Source organism: Lagenorhynchus albirostris, chromosome 10, assembly GCF_949774975.1.
Source record: "Lagenorhynchus albirostris chromosome 10, mLagAlb1.1, whole genome shotgun sequence".
NCBI classification, from domain to species: Eukaryota; Metazoa; Chordata; class Mammalia; order Artiodactyla; family Delphinidae; genus Lagenorhynchus; species Lagenorhynchus albirostris.
The window spans coordinates 67,831,847-67,850,755 of NC_083104.1; the positions used below are offsets into that span (position 1 = coordinate 67,831,847).

At 48.2% G+C, this 18,909-nt stretch overlaps 1 protein-coding gene across 4 annotated transcripts in view; it reads right to left on the reverse strand.

Annotated features, from left to right (window-relative positions):
• The window catches only part of BTBD9 (BTB domain containing 9), a 414,901-nt gene that overhangs the window by 20,226 nt on the left and 375,766 nt on the right, over nucleotides 1-18,909 (reverse strand). For all 4 annotated transcript variants that reach the window (XR_009542943.1, XM_060162769.1, XM_060162768.1 and 1 more), the window contains one exon: nucleotides 3,067-3,145. Coding sequence is in view for 3 of the 4 variants with exons in the window: in XM_060162769.1 (XP_060018752.1) it covers nucleotides 3,067-3,145 (79 nt within the window). In the remaining variant the exon portion in view is untranslated. The remainder of the gene's footprint in view (nucleotides 1-3,066; nucleotides 3,146-18,909) is intronic.

Sequence of the window (18,909 nt, forward strand, 5' to 3'; positions counted from 1 at the left end):
TCCCAGGCCTGGCCTCCCCAGGAGTCCTGCCCCACCGACCCCAGTCACCCTCCCCTTCCCTCACACCTCTGACCTTTGCCCCACATCCTTGCCCTTCTCTAAGAATGGGGATATGACGCCCAGAAGCCAGTGTGCTGCAGTAAAGAACGTCCTCTTTGAGGGCTCACTACATCCTTGGTGCTCTGTGAAATTCAACGCTTGTGCCTTGTTTGTTCTGAGAATGACAGTTTATGGATCTTGCCTTATGATCCTGGTCACTGTTTATTTTATGATTTGAGATGTTCCCAGGTTGGCAACACTACACGGAGGCTTTTTTTCTTGAGCGATAACCCACTCAATACGGCAGCTGAGCAAGTTGCTCTTCAGCCAGATATGACGGGTCACCCATTAATTAGTGACCTAAGTCAACCCATGCAAACTGGCTGGTCCAGTCTCCAAACTGGCAGGTCCAAAGCAGCTGGGGCTCCCTGCACAGATATTTTTGTAAACTCATCAGGGAGAGGGGATCTTGCACTCCAGCTTTAGAGTTCTGTAAGGGGAAGTTATTTTTCGTCTGGTCTCTGAGGTGATGGGCTTGGGGCTGAGGGCTGGAAAAAGACTCTGACCAGACTTGCTCCAGTGCTTCTCAGCCTTCTCTGACTTAAGAATTCCTTCTGTTGTAAATGATAATTACAGAGTCCATTTAGGAATTAAAGAAAAAAAATCTGTCTTTTTTTTAATGCATTATATAAGAAACAAGTGACTGCAAATAAAAATATTTAATTTTAGCTTCATATACTATTATGTAAAGATAAATTCAAATTGTTTTCCAATTTAGTAAGTAATACATACATAATTAATTTAAGTGGTAAGAAAAATCGAGATTTATTGGCAAAATTTAACAACTATGATGTTTGGTTTGGGGCTCAAATATATATTAAAATGCAGATTCAAATTTACTTTTGTTCCATCATCAAAAAAAAAGAAAAAAGTGTTTTTATGACCTGATGTTTAGAATTCTTTAATTTTATGCTTTAAAAAAATCAGTTGCTTTACTTTTGTAATTTTCAGGTTTGTTTTGAAATGAAGAGGTAAGAAAAAGTTTCAGGCTTCTGTTTATAAGCTCTTCTCTGCAAGAAACACACTGTGGGCGTGTATCATTTTTATTCTAAATAAATAAAAAGGCAAAATGAATATAAATTATCACAATATTTGCACTTCTGAAAATACTTTTTGAAGTACCAGAAGCACTTGATGTGCCCTGGAGAAAACTGAGTTGACAAACATAATGCATGAATCCAGGGCCAGCTGCGTGATGTGTGGGGCTCAGTGCAGAATGAAAATGCAGAGCCTTTTGTTCAAAAAGGCAGGAAAAAAGCTTCTCCTTTGCTCCCACAGTGTCTCTCCTGACGTGTCCTGGGGTTTTCATTTGCTTTTTGATGCTGCGCTCGCTCGGGCTCAGGCTTGGGGGAGAGCCTTAGGTCAGGGCAGGCGCTCACGGCACCCTGGGCCCTTATCCTGGAACTCGCACGTGAGACTCACACTAGATCCTGACTCTCCCAACAAGCGTGCGAGGCCCCCACTGGGAGTGGCGGGTGGCAGTGGCCACAGGGCAGGCTGAGGAGGGGGAGGCTGGGCAAGTCCATGCTCCAGGGGTCAGGGGGTGGGTGGCTGAGAACCTGTCCCAGGAAGGTGAGGAGGGGCAGGGCTGGCCTGCAGGTCAGCCGAGGCTTGGAGCCCTGGTGGGCGCTCCACTGTCCCACGGGGGCTTCCCATATAAAAGAAAATTCAAAGGTAAAATTGCCAAGACTATCAAGAGGGTGCTAGAGAGCATTAAACCCTAAGCTCTGAGCCCCCTTCTGGATACGGAGCCCCACGCCACGGCCCTGGTCGCACACCCAGGAAGCCGGTCCTGTACAGATCTGAGAAAGTTCACGTTTAGATGAAATTGCAGGACGGTTACTACTTTTATGCCTTGCGTTTACTACCTCGAGTTTCAACCTTACTGTTCCTTATGACTGCGGTCTTTAGCCAGCCGTCAGGTCTTCAGGGGTGCACGCTAAGCACATCTGGCTATAAAAGCACCAGCTTGATGAGCCCCTGCCGGACTCCAACCCACCGGCACCTGCGCTTGCTCTATGCCCACCTGAGAAACAGAAAGGCTAAGTAATAATTAACTTACGGATGGATTACTTTGCGCTCAAAATGGAAACAGATGTCCTTCTCACCTTAAACGGTGTGAGTGGACCCTGAGGTGCCTCTGTGAGCCCAGCGGGGATCCACGCTGCCGAGGGGGGCAGTCCCGGCGTGCCTGGCGCGGCCCTGGGCTGCGCTCGCGGTCCTGGTGCAAGCACGCAAAGCGCCCTCCCCTCACGCTCTCGACTCACTGCGGGCACTGTCCTCTCCTCTCCGATCTGGAGGAACCCAGTGCACTTCTCCAGAGAAAAACAGCATGTGTGAGGCCCAGGAACCTCACCTGCCTGCTGCCCTGACCGCAGGAGCCCAAAGTGGGGAGAATAACCTGCCCACTCTTCCCTCGTGAGATCCAAAGGTGACGGAACATCCACAAACAGTGCAGCCCAACAGAATGGCTGCTGCCCCGGGATCCAGGCCCGGGCCTAGGTGAGGAACAGGCCAGGGAGGAAGAGGCTCACCCAAGAACACTTAAGTGCAGGCTGGCACAGGACCGGGGGGCCGGACAGAAGAAACCAGCAACTGTGCGCCTCAGCTGCCCCGCGGGGCTGGGGCTCCTTGCACACCATGCTCAGAGGGCCCAGGGCCCACTGAGACAGCTGACGTCTGGGAGGGCGGAGGACTCTGAGGACAGGGCGTTTGACCTCTCCAGGTCTCTGCAGAGTGGCTGGTAGGCGGAAGCAAAGCCGCAGGAGCAGGCTTCCATTCGCTGGTGAAGAGCTACCCAGAAATGGTAACGATGTCCCCATCATGCAAGAGCAGGACTTTCTCCTGTCCCAAGCTGAACAACAGGACGGTAGCGGGTAGAACAAACAGCTCCACTTAACTCAGGATGTGGCATTTACCTGTACACCAGGAAATATCACCGTGTCTTTCAGGAAAGGGGAGCCTTACCTCATTTGCTGTGTTGTGTGTTCCAACGATTCGAATGAAGGAGGCCGGCCGTCTTTCAAAAGTTACTGATTGCCAGGACCTGTGAGGAGAAGCACAAGCATTGCCTGGTTAGACCACCCAGTTGACCCTGCTGACAGAACGGGGCCAGCAGAGCCCAGTACGTGGACGGGGAGGGCCTCCTGCGCCGTAGCGGGGCGGGGACAGGGCTCCACCCACTGTGGGGAGACGGGCAGGAGCACACGGTGTTCCCTACAATCTCATCAAAGGCGGCGCCCTGCCCTTCTGCGAAGGCGACGGGATTCTCATAAAGCTCGACATAAGCGTGAAGGGCAGACTGCGTGCACGTAGTGACAAGAGTGTGGCCGAACAGAGGAGTGACCAAGGCTGGTGGAGTTCATGAAGTAACAGGGCCACGACGGGGCTGCCTTCAGAGGGCTGTGGGCTGAATGGATGCGTCCAGGTGGGCGCAGTGACTTCGCTGGGGAGCCCTGGGAGGAGGAGCCGAGGCAGGGCAAGGGGAGGACGGGGCTGGGCGGCACTCGCTGCAGTGTGAGCCCCAGGCTCCTGTCTGAACCCCTCACCCCAGCCCCTGCGAGTGGTGGCACCTGGGGACGAAGAGGCAGTTTCTCCATAGGCCTCCCTCCAGCCCTCCTTTTCCCCACTTCCAAATGTGCCCCCCAAACAGTTTATTCTCTGGACCAGCCAGTCTCTGGGTGGGCTCAAAAGCAGCCCCACTATTTTAAAAGCCATTCCTCAAGGATCAGCAGGGGCTGGGCCAGTTCATTTAAAGCCCAGCCGCGCGGGCCCCAAGCCGCCCCTGAGAGGAGGCAGTCTGCTCCCGGTTTACCGCCCCGTTCATCAGAACACACGGGGAGCTCAGCATTCACAGCTGCAAACGCCAGTGATACTTCCATAAGAAATGTGAGGAGTTCACAGTTGCTGCATCCCTCCTCCGTCCACACAGTGGAAGCACCAGCTGCTGGGAAGCTGTTTCCTGTAATTGTCTAATTACCAAGTAATGCTACTGAAGAAAACACATGTATCTGCGGTTTGTTTTTCCCCCTTTGCTTTCAGGTGTTCCATCTTCTCTCTCCCTGTGAGCTTCCCACTGAGACTGATTCACTGCTGCCTGGACACCAGGCCCCTTAAGGTCATTAAAAAGTCGTTACCATCCTGTGTGCAAAGTCTGCGCCTCCAGAAGCATGTTTCTGGAGCAGCATAAGAAAAATCACTCTTTGTAAAAGGCTGTTATTCATACGTGAAGGTGATGCCATCCGACCATCCCCACGGCCTGCACTCCTGGCCCATTTTCTCAGTGTTCTGCTCCCAGACCCATGCAGCTCCCTTGGAAAGCCGGTGGGCCTATGAGGAAGGCCCTGTGGGGCTTCAACTCTGGGCCTGGGCTCGCTCCCACAGGCCTCGGGGTCACTTCTGAGCTAAGCAGGGTAACTGAGCACAGATCTGCATCCTTCCTCCAGCAGGTCAGGGGAAGCTGGGGTCCACACTGCGAGGGCATCAGCCCCATCCCTGCTGCTAATGCAAGAGGCAGCACACACCAAAGCTGGTCCACCCTGCTGCTCAGACCACCCCTCCACGAAAGGGAAACAGAACTAGGGCAAGTGACCTCAGCCCGTGACAGCTATTAGGTTCAGCCAGTTTCACAAGAAGGACTGGGGTAGAGAAGGGGGCGGGAGTGGAGCAGACAGCGTGAAGACTTTTCTTCTTAGATTTCTAGTCCTATGCTAATCCAAAAAATCGCCCGGCGCTTCTGGACGTGAAGGTATAACTTGACTCTCGTAAGCTCATGGTACTCAACATGCTCAGGGCTCTGAGAGTGCAGACAGGCCCCTAATCATTCCCTCTGTGGAAGACCCCTCCTCCCTCCGCAGTGTGGAGTGGAGGCCAAGGCCCTGAAGGAAGTGAGGGTTCGCCGTGAGTCATCCTGGGCAGAGCCGGGCCTGAACCCCAGTCTCCCTTTCCTCACCACGGCCCCCTTGGCTCCCATCTCCTGCCCCAGCCTCCGCGGCGGGCCTGGGCTGGCACCACCGGCCCCCACCTCTGCTGGGGGAAGCAGGGCTGGCGGGGCAGCAGCCTGAGAAGGAGGGAGCATTTGTGGAGTAATAAGATCAGAAGGCTTCAATTTAATACCAATCCTCCATTACCCTGCATTAATATCTAATCACATTAGAGTTCATTTTCACTAACACAGTCCGAGAGTTGAACAGATGATTTCATTTTCAGCAAACTGGATAACAACCCCAAGACCAAAATACGAGTAGGAAGGGAAGCTGGTGAGGATGAGACAATGAGCATCTCTCCCTCCAAAATATCAGATTCCACTTCCCCTGAACTTTTTCAAAACAACTTTCAGTGCTGCCCAGTGGGGAAAGGATAAGGTGGCATCAGGACATTGTCACATCGGAGCCGCATTTGTAATCAGGGTGCAACCTTGAGGAGGGTTCACGCTTCACGGGGCCAGGACCCATCACCACCACTTAGTCTACACAAAAGCTTGACTGCCATTTTTATTGAGCTTACGGAGAGCTGTATAAATATTCCTACTCGCCCAGGACTCGGAATCTCTTTAGTAGGCAACACTCCCAGGAAGACAACAGAACAGGGGTGTAGCAGCACTCAGTTCAGAGCCAAGACTGGGTGCCAGGAGGACGTGTCTGAACAGGAACAATGGGTGTCAAAAAGTACGTGCGGGTCTTTGCTCTGAGCACCTACCCCAAACAGGAAAACCCACACGGGGCTGAAGTCCCAACTCCAGCACTTGCCATCTCTCCAGCTGACAGATCACGCCCGCTTCCTGAGCTAGTTTCTTCATTTGTCCAATGCTGACAGAAATAATACCACTCCCTTGGTTACAAAAATGCATCTAGAATGAGGTCCTGATTATGTTAAACTGTAAATACCTATACACACACGCATTCAAAGAGGGATGTCTACAAGAATGTTTGCCAAAATGTTTGGATGGAAGAATTTCAAGAGACATTAATTGTACTTTTGTACTTTTCTGTATTGTTTGAGTTTGGTAGAATGTTTATGAAAGCATTAGAAAAAGTACCTATCTTGCCTATCACCCAAGGCTTTAACACAGATCGTGTGACATGAAGCAAGTGAAAATGCCAGCACTGTATTATTACGTAGAATATTTCCAGTTGAGAGGATCACTGGGGGACAGTCAAGACAGCAGGTTTTATTCATGGCCTTTCATGAACTAGAGGTAGGATGGCGAAGTGGTTGACAGCATGGGCTCTGGAGCCAGGCTCCTGGGTTTGAATTTTTACCAGCTCTGTGACCTTAGGCAAGCTGCTTAACCTTTCTGGGCTTTAGTCTCCTCTCTGTAAAATGAGGATAATAAAAATACCTATCTAAATTTTTTGGTGTGTGAAGATTAAATACATTAACAAATGTAAACCACCTAGAACAGTGCTGGCATACACTAGGCTCTAAGAAAAATAGCTGATACTGTTATTGCTACTGTAATTACCAGCCAGCCATGTGAACCTGGACATGACCCACTGTTTCCCTGGGCCCCATCTGTGAGTCACTGAGTTTGATAGCGTATGATTTAGTGACTACTGCAGAGGTTCCCACCACCCTCCCATCAGCACCCATTTCCTGGAGGCAGACAAGGTAGCTGGGCTTTGAAGGAATTAAACACGCATTTGTTGAATACGTTCTTGAGGTTGGTACCTGCTGGGTGTTATGGGAAACATGCAAGATGTAGTGCTTGCCCTAAAGAAGCTTAGGGTCTCTCTGGGCACATAAGCTATCCTTCCATGAACTAGTCAGAGAACAATGCAAACAGTACTGTGGTCCCAACTCATAGACTGGTAGTGTTCCCAAACTTCCCTGGTAATTGGCTATTTGAAGCTTGGAAGCAATTTTTTCAGAGAAATAAAGCTATACATTTTGATTGAGTTACCCGGCCCACCCAAAAAACTCAATTTAACCCATAATGAGGCTGAAATACTATGTATATGAAGTTTAAAAATGGAAGGAAAAAATGTTGTTGTTGCCATAGTAGTAATTAAACAAGCCAGAAAAACAAGTGATTTAAAACAATCTAAAGCTACTGCTTGAGGAATGAGGATTAAATACTGTAATGCATATAAAATCCTAGGGCTGCAGCTGAAATATGGTAGGTGGTCTGTTTATAAGGAGAGTGAAAAAGTGGGCCAAGAACTGTCCTTCTGAAAGCCTCTTCGGCCTGCAGACCACCATGTGGTTTACAGAGTGCTTCACAATCGCTGTGAACATGCTACTCATGAAAACATACATGCCTGTAAAATTTTTTTTTACTATTCTGGGAGGAGATATGCTGAATTCATGATAGTGGTTGTCTCTCAGGAGAGGGTGAGGACTGGGGTTTGCTGATGGGGAACAAAGGATACTTCAACACCAACTGGAATGTTTTATTTCTTTGATTAAAATAAAAGACAAAGTGTATGTGAAAAATATTAACTACAGTCAATTCTGGGGATGAGTATGTGAGTGAATGATGTCATACTTTTCATTCTTTTCTTCATTTTAAACACTTCTTAAAATAAATAAAAAGAAAGAAAGAGAAGAAAGGGATTAAAATGGTGTCTGTGTTTATGTCAGGGGAAAGGTGGAGTCAGTCCCTCGGTGGGGCTGGGGGTTTGCCGGTGGGGGGGCGGGGGTCGCCAGGTCCCGGGACAGCGGAGTCTTTGTCCGAAGCAAGCAGAGGACAGGAGAGCTGCCTGGTTGGGGAGGAGGGTGCGGCTGCCCTCTGTGAGTACAGGGCTTGTGAGAGTGGCTCTGGGTGATGAGAGCACCACACAGGCCCTGCGGGCTCAGCTGAGAAGGGCTTCCCATCCTAAGCCGCCTTCTCTGGGGATCCTGCAGATCCCATGGCAAGGTCTTTTCAGCTCTGAAACATTACGTGACTTTGCTGCCTACGCTATAAAGGGAAAGCAAATGTCAGACTTTTTCTGCAGCACACGTGGTGGACACCAGGGAGATGGCCAGGAGTGTCTGGCCAGGGCCAGACTGGCAGTTAAACATAGCAAACTGAACACATGGGTTAAGCTTTGCTCCCTCCACTAAAAGGGCAGTAAGAAAATTTAATGTATGTTTCATATCAAATATATGTGCTACAATACACACACACAAACACAAAACAAGCACAAAGAAAGCATGAGGAGATGTCACCGTCTTTCTCTGCCAGCACCTCAGAGAGAAACACACAGGAAGCAAGCGAATTCACACTGCAGACTCTTGAGTCACCAGCTACTTCTGAAGGTAGGGGGCAGGCAGGGGGCTGGCTGAAAACAGGCAAAAGGAGCAGACGGACTCCTCAACCCCCCTCTCCTTCTTCCTGCACAGCGGGGATGAGCCCTTTTCCACCTCGGCAGAGACAGGGATTTCACTCTGGAGTCTTTGAACAGAGAGGGTCTAGACTCTGGGACACCATGCACAGCAGAGGGTGGGACCCTGCAGGGGCTGAGAGCGAGGAATACACGGAAGTGAATATCCCAGATGGCAAGACTTCCAGCCCCTTCCCTCCCTCGGCTTTCAGGCCACCGTGATCCAGGCTTAACCCCCAGGCAGGGGACTGGAGGATCCCTCTGAGACTCGGAGCAGCCCAAGAGGAAAGACCTAGAGATACTGATCTACCTTCCTCCTCTCCGTCCCTTCATTCTTCCTTCTGTAAATATTTATCAAGTGCTTAATGAAGAAGGCCCTATTTTAGACTCTGCCCTCAAGTAGCTTACCTTATAGTGGGAGAGAGAGACAAATAAAAGAAACAAATATATCAGAGTTAAAGAAGGGCTATGGAGAAAAATAAAGCAATGTAAGTAAACTGAGAGGGTCACGCCTCTTTAGATAATGTATTTAAGGAAGTTCTGCGGTAAAGTAACAACTGAGCTAAGACCTACACAATGGATGAAATGGCCATGCAGATCTGAAGCGCATTTCCATGAGAAGGAAGCTAAGGTGGCCGGTGTGCTGGATCTGAATGAGTGGGCAGAAGTCTCTCTCCCAATGAAACACCTAAGCCCTGTCTGATAACCCTGAATGAAGTCCACAAACCCACCCACGCTCAAAAAGCTTTCTGCCTGCTTTCTCAGTGCCTAACGCTTAATGGTAAACAATCAAAGACCACCAAAGACTCTAACATTAAAGATAGAGACCAAACGCAAATAGAAAAGAAAAATATCTCAAAGGATATAGATATGGTTCAGTAAGCAGAATAAAACTTCAGGGAAACTTATATTACCACCAGAAAGATAAAAGAAAACCGTATCACACCCTTGAAATAAGAATAAAATACGTGAAAAAGAAATACTTGGAGAACAAGAAAGCGCTCTTGTAAATTAAAACTATGGGGCTTCCCTGGTGGCACAGTGGTTAAGAATCCGCCTGCCAATGCAGGGGACATGCGTTCGAGCCCCGGTCCAGGAAGATCCCACATGCTGCGGAGCAATTAAGCCCGTGCGCCACAACTACTGAAGCCTGCGAGCCTAGAGCCTGTGCTCTGCAACAAGAGAAGCCACAGCAATGAGAAGTCCACACACCGCAACAAAGAGTAGACCCTGCTCATTGCAACTAGAGAAAGCCCGTGCACAGCAATGAAGACCCAATGCAGCCAAAAATAAATAAATAAAATAAATTTATATATTAAAAAAACTATGAATTGAAATAAGTAATTCAACAATATAGTTAGAAGCTTAAGTTGAGGAAATTTCCTAGGTCAAACAAAATGACAAAGATAGAAAATTTAAAAAAAGGATAAGAGAATGAGATGATCAAACCAAGAGGTCCACTATCCAATTAGCAGATGTTCCAGAAAAAAAGAGCAGAAAAGACATGAGCTATAAAATGTAAAAGTCACACAAGAAATTTTCCCAGATATGAAGGACATAAGTTTCTAAGTTAGAGGCCACTGAGTGGCCACCACAATGAATGAGAAAGCAAAGCATATTACTGAGAAACTGTAGAAGATCTAAATGCTTCTGGAGGGGAAGACAGAAGGTCAGCACAAGGATGTGGGAACCAGAATCACATGAGATTTTTCAAAAGCTTTAGCTTAGATGTGCTCTGAGCACGGGAACAAGGCAGTAGCATTGTTTGAATAGCAAGAGAACAGAAACAACCTAAACGCTCATCACTTGGGACCGGTTAAGTAAATTATGGTGCGTCTCTATCCCTACCATGGAAGACTGTGCAGCTGGAGAGACAGGGATGGAGAATTTCTAGAGATATCCAAGGTGTAGAAAAAGTTGTATTAAAAAATGGGGAAAATACACACATTTTTATATGTTTACACATTATCATCCCTGGAGGAAGGGGTGGGTGGGAAGGAGACATTTCACTATCTATAGTTTTACATTTTTAAACCATATTAAATATACTTTCTTTGAATGTATTGTCGTTTCAAAATATTTTTTAAAATTTTAAAGAGAACAAAGGAAAGCAGCTGCCTCTGGAGAGTGGGGTCTGGGGTGGAAAAGGGTGAAGCAGGGGGTTTGCTTTTTTGTTATAAGCCTTGTGCTCCTACTTGACTTTGAAAGCTGAACATGTATATCTTTGATAAAAATTTCAAAGTTCAAAAGTTTAAAAACAAAACAATAAAAAACAGAGCCAAGAAAGGGAGAGAAGCCTGTGGTGACGGGGAATGGCAAGGATACGTGTGGAGCGTTTTATTTACAACCTTTGGGTGCAGGGCTAGAAGGAAAACGTGAACCTTCAGAAAAGATTCTCGAAAAGGGAGGAAATATTAAAGGCTGTCTGCTGTCAACTGAGCGTACGCAGTGGCGGTGGTGCCTACTCCCAGCCGTGTGGCACTGAGCAGGGCCGGGTGCTGAAGGTCTTGAGTGAGCTTCCAGGCCTGCCTGGCCTGAAGACCCTCTGACAGATCTTTATGAACTCACCTCTTGCGCTGGGCCCCCAGCTGCCTGCCGTCCCTCTGTCCCTCTGTGCACGCTGTTCTTCGTCTGCCTTGCTGCTGCCATGGGCCAAGGACCACACTCATCTCTTTAATCACATCTGAAGATGCTCCGTGGACCAGGCACGTGAGGGAGAGTGCGTCTTCCATGACGTGGTGAGGTGGGGACCCTTGCATTGTAACAGCCTTAAAACTGGGCCCTGCACGCACTCCTGCTGGCTCCCAGCCTAGCACGTACCGCAACCCGCTCACTTGCTCAGACCTCTGGTGCCAGGCTACACTGAAGCCTTCCTTGGCTTCCTTCCTTCCACTGAAGCCTTCCTTCCTTGCAGGCCTCAGCAACCAATCTGGCACCTGGGAGTTCATTCTTTTGTCTAGCAGGATGCTTAACTGGATTTTATAGCCAACTCACTGCCCCGACTTACAGGGAATTCTGGGCTCGTGCCATTCACTCTGTCTGTCCCTCCATTCCACAGCTATTTATTGAGAGCCTTCTATGCGCCAGGCTTAGGAAAAACGGTGCCAAGTTCGTCTAACCTGACCGCAGCCCCGAGGTGGCGGGGAAACAGCTTGTCAGGAGCCACCGGGATTAGTGATCATTTAGTCACATGCTGACCAGCCACATGCTTCCTGAGATCAAAGGTCATGCAGGGAAGGCTCACAGACATACTTTGCTGGTTTACTGAGTATTTTTTAAAAACTTAAGTTAGCTGCCACTTACAAATTAGAAGATTTCACATAAAAATACAAATTTCTGGTTTCTCTTGAAAACAAGATGATCTGGCATCCTGGGGTCGTCTTGAGAGAACATTGGCTAGTTCCGAAGTAAAGGTGATGGACTCAGCCCCTCCAGCCTGTGGTGTCTCCCTCATGCCCAGGAGCCTGCCCTAGCCTGCCTCGTACATCACCCACCTGGCCCAGGAGGTGGCCAGGTTTCCACCCAGCCTTAGACAGAGCTCAGGCAGTGTTAAATGGAGAGAATTAAATTTCTAACTCTTATATAGGAATCCCAGAAAACTCAACACTTTGGGGATCTAGCAACAGAACTGATACACAAATTATGTTTCAGTTTAAAAAAAAAAATCTATCGTCTTACACTGATCTCTTCTTTGCCTCGAAACAGGCAGAGCTGGGGTTCATGGAAAGACGCTGCAGCCGATACAGTCCCCAGTAGCTGCTGCCTGCTTCCTGTGACTACCTTAATGGAAGTTGGGTCCTAGCTGGACCAGCGGGTTCTCAATCCTGATTGCACATCAGAGTAACCTATGGAGCTTCTAAACCTTCCACCTCCCAGGCCACACCCCAGACCAATTAAAGCTCAGACTCTCCGGGGGTGGGCCCTGCCTGAGTCTCATCTGAACTCCTCAGGTCATGGTCAGTTTTCAGCCTTGGTGGAGCCCCTCCTCAGGCTGGGGTGGCTGGTGGGGAGCAGTTTGCTAGGACGACGCATGTCATCTTCTGTCCTAATTATAGTCCAGATCAGCCTTCCCCTAGCTTCCTCCTGCCCCTGGGATTTCTGGACCTAGGGGTTGCTTTTTACACTTTCTGACCAAGAGGGATTTCAGGCCTCTCTGGTGAATGCACTTGCATTTACTGCTCCAACCTGAGCCAGTCTTGGCTTTACCTTCCCTGCTCATAGCCTAATTTTCCCTTTTAGAGAAGTTTCCTTTCAAAAAGAAGGTCGGGACCCTCCTGCCAGCTCCTCCTAAGAGTTGAGCTGAACGCTTCTAACTCTGTGGCACCTACAGAAAGGTATGTGTCCTGGGACCTCTGTGGAGTGTTTGAAAGAGAGTGCGGGGAAGACAGACGAGAGGGGGCTGTTTCCATACTCCACATTTAGCTCATCCCCCCATCCCCAAGCTCCCTGCTCCCACTCTCTGCCATAGAGCTCTCCTTGATTCCCCTAAGGGGATGCAGTAATTGATGATTAGCATTCCAAAGCTTGGCTTACATCCTGCTAGCCCGTCATATTTAATTACATTTTAACTATATTCGTCTTCGATAATAGCACGAACATAATTTAGATAATTATCTCTCTCTCTCTTATTCTCTGACTCTGTCTCACTTAGAGCTCCTGCAACAAAAATCGCTTTCTCGGCTCAAACACATAAACAGACTCTGGGGCCAAGTGCTTTTCTCTCTCTCACAAGCAGCTGTTCTAGAAACACAATGGTTTTGAGTATCATGCAGAAAAAAAGAAAATTCATGTTTCCTTCTGCCTCTGTATTCATGTTTGTACATAGCTGGTGCTGGGAGTTGCTGTGTGTTTGTGTGTGTGTGCACACGCGCACACACACGCATCTGGGCAAGAGATTTTGTGTGGTGTAGAAACTGGGGAGGCCTTGTCAATCCAATTAGTGTCTATAAAGCACCCTCTTGGTCTGGCATTTCTTTCTTACAAGGTTTAATGGTTTCCGTCACAAATTTAAACTCTGTTGAAACTTTTAAATGTCTGGTAAGTCTTTTGAAGAGATGCATTCTTTCTAATAGGGTTTCTGTCACACTTGGACCTTATAATTAATGACTCTTACCCTTGCCTATTATCTGCCTTCTCCAGGAGACGGTCAGGAGGAGAGAGAAAGCTGGGGCTCTTCCAAGGGAACGTGTGTGTGTCTTACCACAGAGTCAGGAGTCCCTACAGACCCTCCCAAACACCAGCTGGGTCACCTGCCATCCAAGTTCCTGGCCTAACAGAGCCCCTCCTCTTCCCCCTCAGGGCAAAAGGTATTCTTCAGCAGCCTTTGGTCACTGGTTTTTCTGACGAAGCTGACCAATACAGCTGAGCTTTTTAGGTACAAAGATGTTATGCTACAAAGTTCACACCTCTAAGGAGATTTATGAACATATAAAGGGAATAAGAAATAGGTTCAGAAATAGCTACTATCCAAGATAACCTTGCTCAAGATGTAGACATCTAGAGCCTGAAAGAATTTCAACAAACCAATTCACAAGACACAGTGTGGAGATTGGGAGGTCCTCACCCACAAATTCTCCACGTTCTGTCCATTTCTTTGGAGTTCTAGAAGGCTCCAAAAATAAGGATTTTGTATAAAAAGTTCACTTTGGCTCAGCTTTGTCTGATACTGAAGGATTATCCATCATCTTCTTCAGACAACACTCATTACTCATATGGTTCTAGGTCCACATCACAAACAAAAATCTTCTTCTTCCTCTGAAGAACCACCAAGTTGTCCCTGCACTGGGGGGACTGGCGGGAAGAGGCTGAACAGGGCTGTGTTTGTGAGTTAACAAGGGCACTCTTGCTGCCACTTGTGAGAGGCCAAAAGTCCTTGCTGTCCCTGGAAATAAACACTCAGAGCAGACTTCAGGAGCCAGGCAGTGTCTAGACCAACCTTTTGCCATCCTTGGGCTGAGTCCACCAACGGCCCCTCTGGTGTGATATGATCCACTAGTGGCTGATGAGCAGAAGGGAAATCAGCAAGATGCCCATTCTGGTCACTGAGTAGTAACTCTCGGCACACAGGCGAACGAGAAGCCAGTCAACGTGGTAACCAGGAGAGGCTGTGGACTGCTGTCCTTGGTGGTGGTAAAGAGGTGCACAGATGTGGCCCTCCCTTGGAGGTGAGGAGAGCAGAAGAGCAAGGGCTCTTCATGCAGCTGAGGTTTCACATGTTGTGACGTTCCTTTCCGTAACAGACTGGGCCAAGCTGAGCCAGGCCTCTGGTGGGGCTCAGGGGGCTTGAGAAGGGGTGAGGGACAACTCGCCTCTCTTCCCTCGTGGCCCTGAACAGGCTCCAAATACCTTGATTTGCTCCACGTTGTTCGTTAGGGATATTCCTTCGTTTGATCTCTCGGTGTCCAGCTCAGGCGCTTGGAAATTTTGCTGAAATTTTCATGGAATACAATCACCACCTGGGTCTGCGCCTCCACAGAAAGGATGGGGGAGCTGGCGGCTCGGCCGCACTGTCTGCCAGCAGGTAGCTCTGGGGGCTGGTAGGGAGGGCAGATTCGGTTGGCTTTCCCCGGCAAGCACAAGGCTCAACGGAAGTGTTGACTCAATGACGTGAGTGGCTCTCGCTCCGAGAGGCTTGCTTCCTCCAGGGCAGCGCCGCCTCCATATCTCCCCCAGAACCCTCCCTCCCTGACGTGCACGCTGGAAACATGAGGCCCAGGCGTGGGCAGGAGCCAATTCTCAAATGTTAAGAGTTTGGCAATTTCATTTCCTAGTGTCTTAAATACCGAAAGGACTTAGAACACAATTAGGACTAAATGCCCCCTGAATTTCACGTTCAATAAAAAAGCCTGCTTTTATGGAAATCCATGCCAAAAGCCTGTGCAGAACAAAGCCCAGCCCTGACCTCAGTAGCCCACAACACTACACATGGCCAAGCCAGCCAGCGGCCTCCAGAAGGACCACCAGGCATTCTCTGAATCAAACCTGACCAATTTCATACCTAAAAATTACACTAAGCCCCTGCAGGGAGTCCAGATCTGATGACATGCCAAATTTGTTCAGCACCTCACACTGGGGAGATGTTCAGTAAAAACTTAAAAATAGACTCTCCCTCTCCAGCCAGTAAAGGGCCTGATATTTGCAACTGAACAGGTAAGATATTGGGGGCACTGGGGAGAGCTTTAAAAATCTCCAGCACACACAAAAAATGTTTCTTTATGATGAAAACTATCGCTCTTAGCACGGAGCCGCCCAAGATTAGCCTAGAGCCATTTAAGGCACTGAAATCTCTGTGAGTTCTGTAATGAAGAGGTGACAGGTGTTCGTGGCAGGCCCCATAAAGGCCTTTTCTGGAATTTGTTGGCTGCCACAGTCAACACAATTAAAGCAAGACAGTGAGTGACCCGCAAGCAGATGTAAGGCAGTACGTGCGTGTGACAGCCTTTCTTCTGGGACATTTTCTGATGGTAAAAAAGTTGAACTAAAAAAAAAAATCATCTCTTTCTCTTTTCCAGCACTTTCTTGATTAAAAAGTCACCGCCACCTTCACCTGTTGGTGACTTTCTGGATCCAGCCTTTGTTGGCCTAGACTTCTCTTAAGACTTAGAAGAGGCACATGTTCTATTGCAGGCCCCTTGCTCTCCAGGGCTGGTTCCAAGTCATTCTCCGACCCCTTCCCCGGATTCTTGCTGTACGCTGGCCTAGACCCAGGCAAGAATGAACTTCCTCCGCGACCTTGCTCTGCTCCGCTCAGCACCTTCAGCCAGGCCTCCGGCCGGCATCATACTGATGCCATCTTAGAAAGAGGCAGCCGCTGGCTCCCGTGAACTCACAAAGCACGGTGGACAAGGAGACAGGACAGGAGATGACCAGGGCATGTGCTAAACACATAAATTGAATAATTTAGATAATTTATGACACTACAGTCAGATGCCAAGCCAGGTAGGAGGATTCAGCTGGGCAAGGAGAGAGGCTGGAGGTATGGCAGGCCAGGGGTTATCTTCAGATCCTTTCAATTAGGCACAGGAACAAAATCAGGGAGAAAGAAGCTGCACAGGAGGCACCTCGCTCTTTGTGACGAATCCTGACTCCCCTCGAGCCAGCAACCTCAGAGATTCCCTCCTCATATTTTCTTTTTTGTTTTAAATAAATTTTATTTATTTATTTATTTATGGCTGCATTGGATCTTTGTTGCTATGCGCAGGCTTTCTCTAGTTGTGGCGAGCAGGGGCTACTCTTCGTTGCGGTGCGTGGGCTTCTCATTGCGGTGGCTTCTCTTGCTGCAGAGCATAGGCTCTAGGTGCGTGGGCTTCAGTAGCTGTGGCTCGCAGGCTCAGAAGTTGTGGCTTGTGGGCTCTAGAGTGCAGGCTCAGTAGTTGTGGTGCACGGGCTTACTTGCTCTGCGGCATGTGGGATCTTCCCAGACCAGGGTTCGAACCTGTATTCCCTGCATTGGCAGGCGTATTCTTAACCACTGTGCCACCAGGGAAGCCCCCTCCCCATATTTTCTGAACCTAGGCTGTGTGTGTGTGTGTGTGTGTGCTTGCATGCTTAAGATTTGATGCAGTGTTTTTCTTAACATCTGCTTTGAATTCCGTTCATGCCCCCAAGGCTAAGACATCAAACAATGACTTCTTTACTACTTCATAGTAAACAAGCAACCATGAGACACAAAAATATGGCTTCCTTTCAGGTTGTGTTTCAATCTACCCCTAGTTATTCACTGTGCTAGTCTCCTGCCCTGAGGGTTTTGCAGAGGTGAAGCCAGATGCCAAGAAGTCAAACGGCATTCAATGAGATTAAAAGTTATCCTTGGCACGTGGAAATCTCCTGCCATGAAATACCGTAAGACCCTTGCTGAAGCTAAATCAGCTTATTTTTCTGTATTATTTCTTGGGGAGGAAGGCTGCTGAGTGAAGGCGATGGGTGAGAAAACTAACCAGTAACTCTTTCTGATTCCATTGTCAGGCTTTAAATTCAGATAGATGAGCTATTAATCTCAGAAAGCCGGCAGTGAATGTGTGTAATAAATTTGTCATCATTTTATGTATAAACTCTCGGTCATGAGGGCTTACTGTCTGGCAGTTCACCTCTTCTGTGCTATTTTCTATCCCTTGTATTTTGGAGCGGCTTAGAAAGAATATCATTTGTGTTCCTGGAGATTGGAACATAAAAAGCTCTCTGAGTGATGGAGATGTACAGGCAGGCTTCATGTCTGCCCCTGGGCTTGCTAGGCAAACAGTTTAGCGATGCTCGAGTGAACAGCACCCGGGGACAGGAATCACTCGTCCAGGCTCAGGAGCACACTCACCCCCCCGACAGCTGCTAACAAAGGCCCTGTTAGTGCTGGATGACGTCGCACACGCCCATTGGCTTTCTGTCAAGGACTGTCGAATAGAGCTGTTGGTAATCACAGCTGGCAAGTGGTTTAGTCAATATTTTTGAAAAGTTCAGCCAAGTGTGTGAAAGCACAAAGTGGATTTTCCTAAAGTTGCTAGATGACTTTTGCTCATCTCCCCACTTTGTTATGGCTCTGCCCCCACCAGGATCTCACTCGTGTCCTGCTGAGCAGTCCCGAAGGGCCGTGGGGTATGAGATGCTGAAATGGATGAAATTTCAGCTGTTTTGTCATTCAGCTGTTTTTTTTTTTTTTTCCCCCATCAAGTCAGCAGAACTCTAGATCTGAAAATCTGTACTGAGAAGGCTTTAAACTAGAGATTAACAACAACCAAAAACCCTCCTAATACCACTGCCATTAATAACAATTCCAACCTTCGCCTAGATACTGGTCTGAGGAGAAGACCCCTCAGTATCAATTTTAAGGCTTTGGGAAGGATACCTATATTTTCACCCTTCACTCCTTGAAGGACCATTGCTCTATTCTATAACTGAAGATGACAAATGTCCTTTTGGAACCATTTCTTCTGTATGTGACAGAATTAAGAATGCAACTGTGACACTACACCACCTGTGGACTCAGTGCACGTGATGGGTAATAGCTGTACCTCTGGGAGATCCATCTTCGCTTTTGTGATTTTCTTATCTTCAATTTAATAACCTCTGTTGGAAAGATCATGACTCCCAACTTTGAGTCAAAATGTCCTGTTAGCAAGGGGATCGGGGACCCAGAAGACTGGTACAGGCTCTGCAGAAGCTTCTGAGAGCCCCTGGTTGGGACCCCTTTTCATAGCAAGTGAGTCTGGTTAGATGCACTAGTGTGCATTCCACAGAAATGCAGGATTTGGGAAACATAGGTTCCCTCTGAAGATCTAGACGTTGGGACTCCCAAGTCTGGGTCCACATGTGTAGTAGCTGGTTTATGTGCCATATTCCTAAACTCTATTATTTCCCTCCAAGCACAGGAGTGCTTAGCAGCTGGCAAATTCTGAAGAATTTGCCACGGCAGTGAAATTCTCACTGGTCCTCATAACAGCAGTACACAATGACCTGTGCTGTAGCTGTCACTAGCACCTTCATAGTCAGTGAAGAATAGAGCAACTACCTTCTG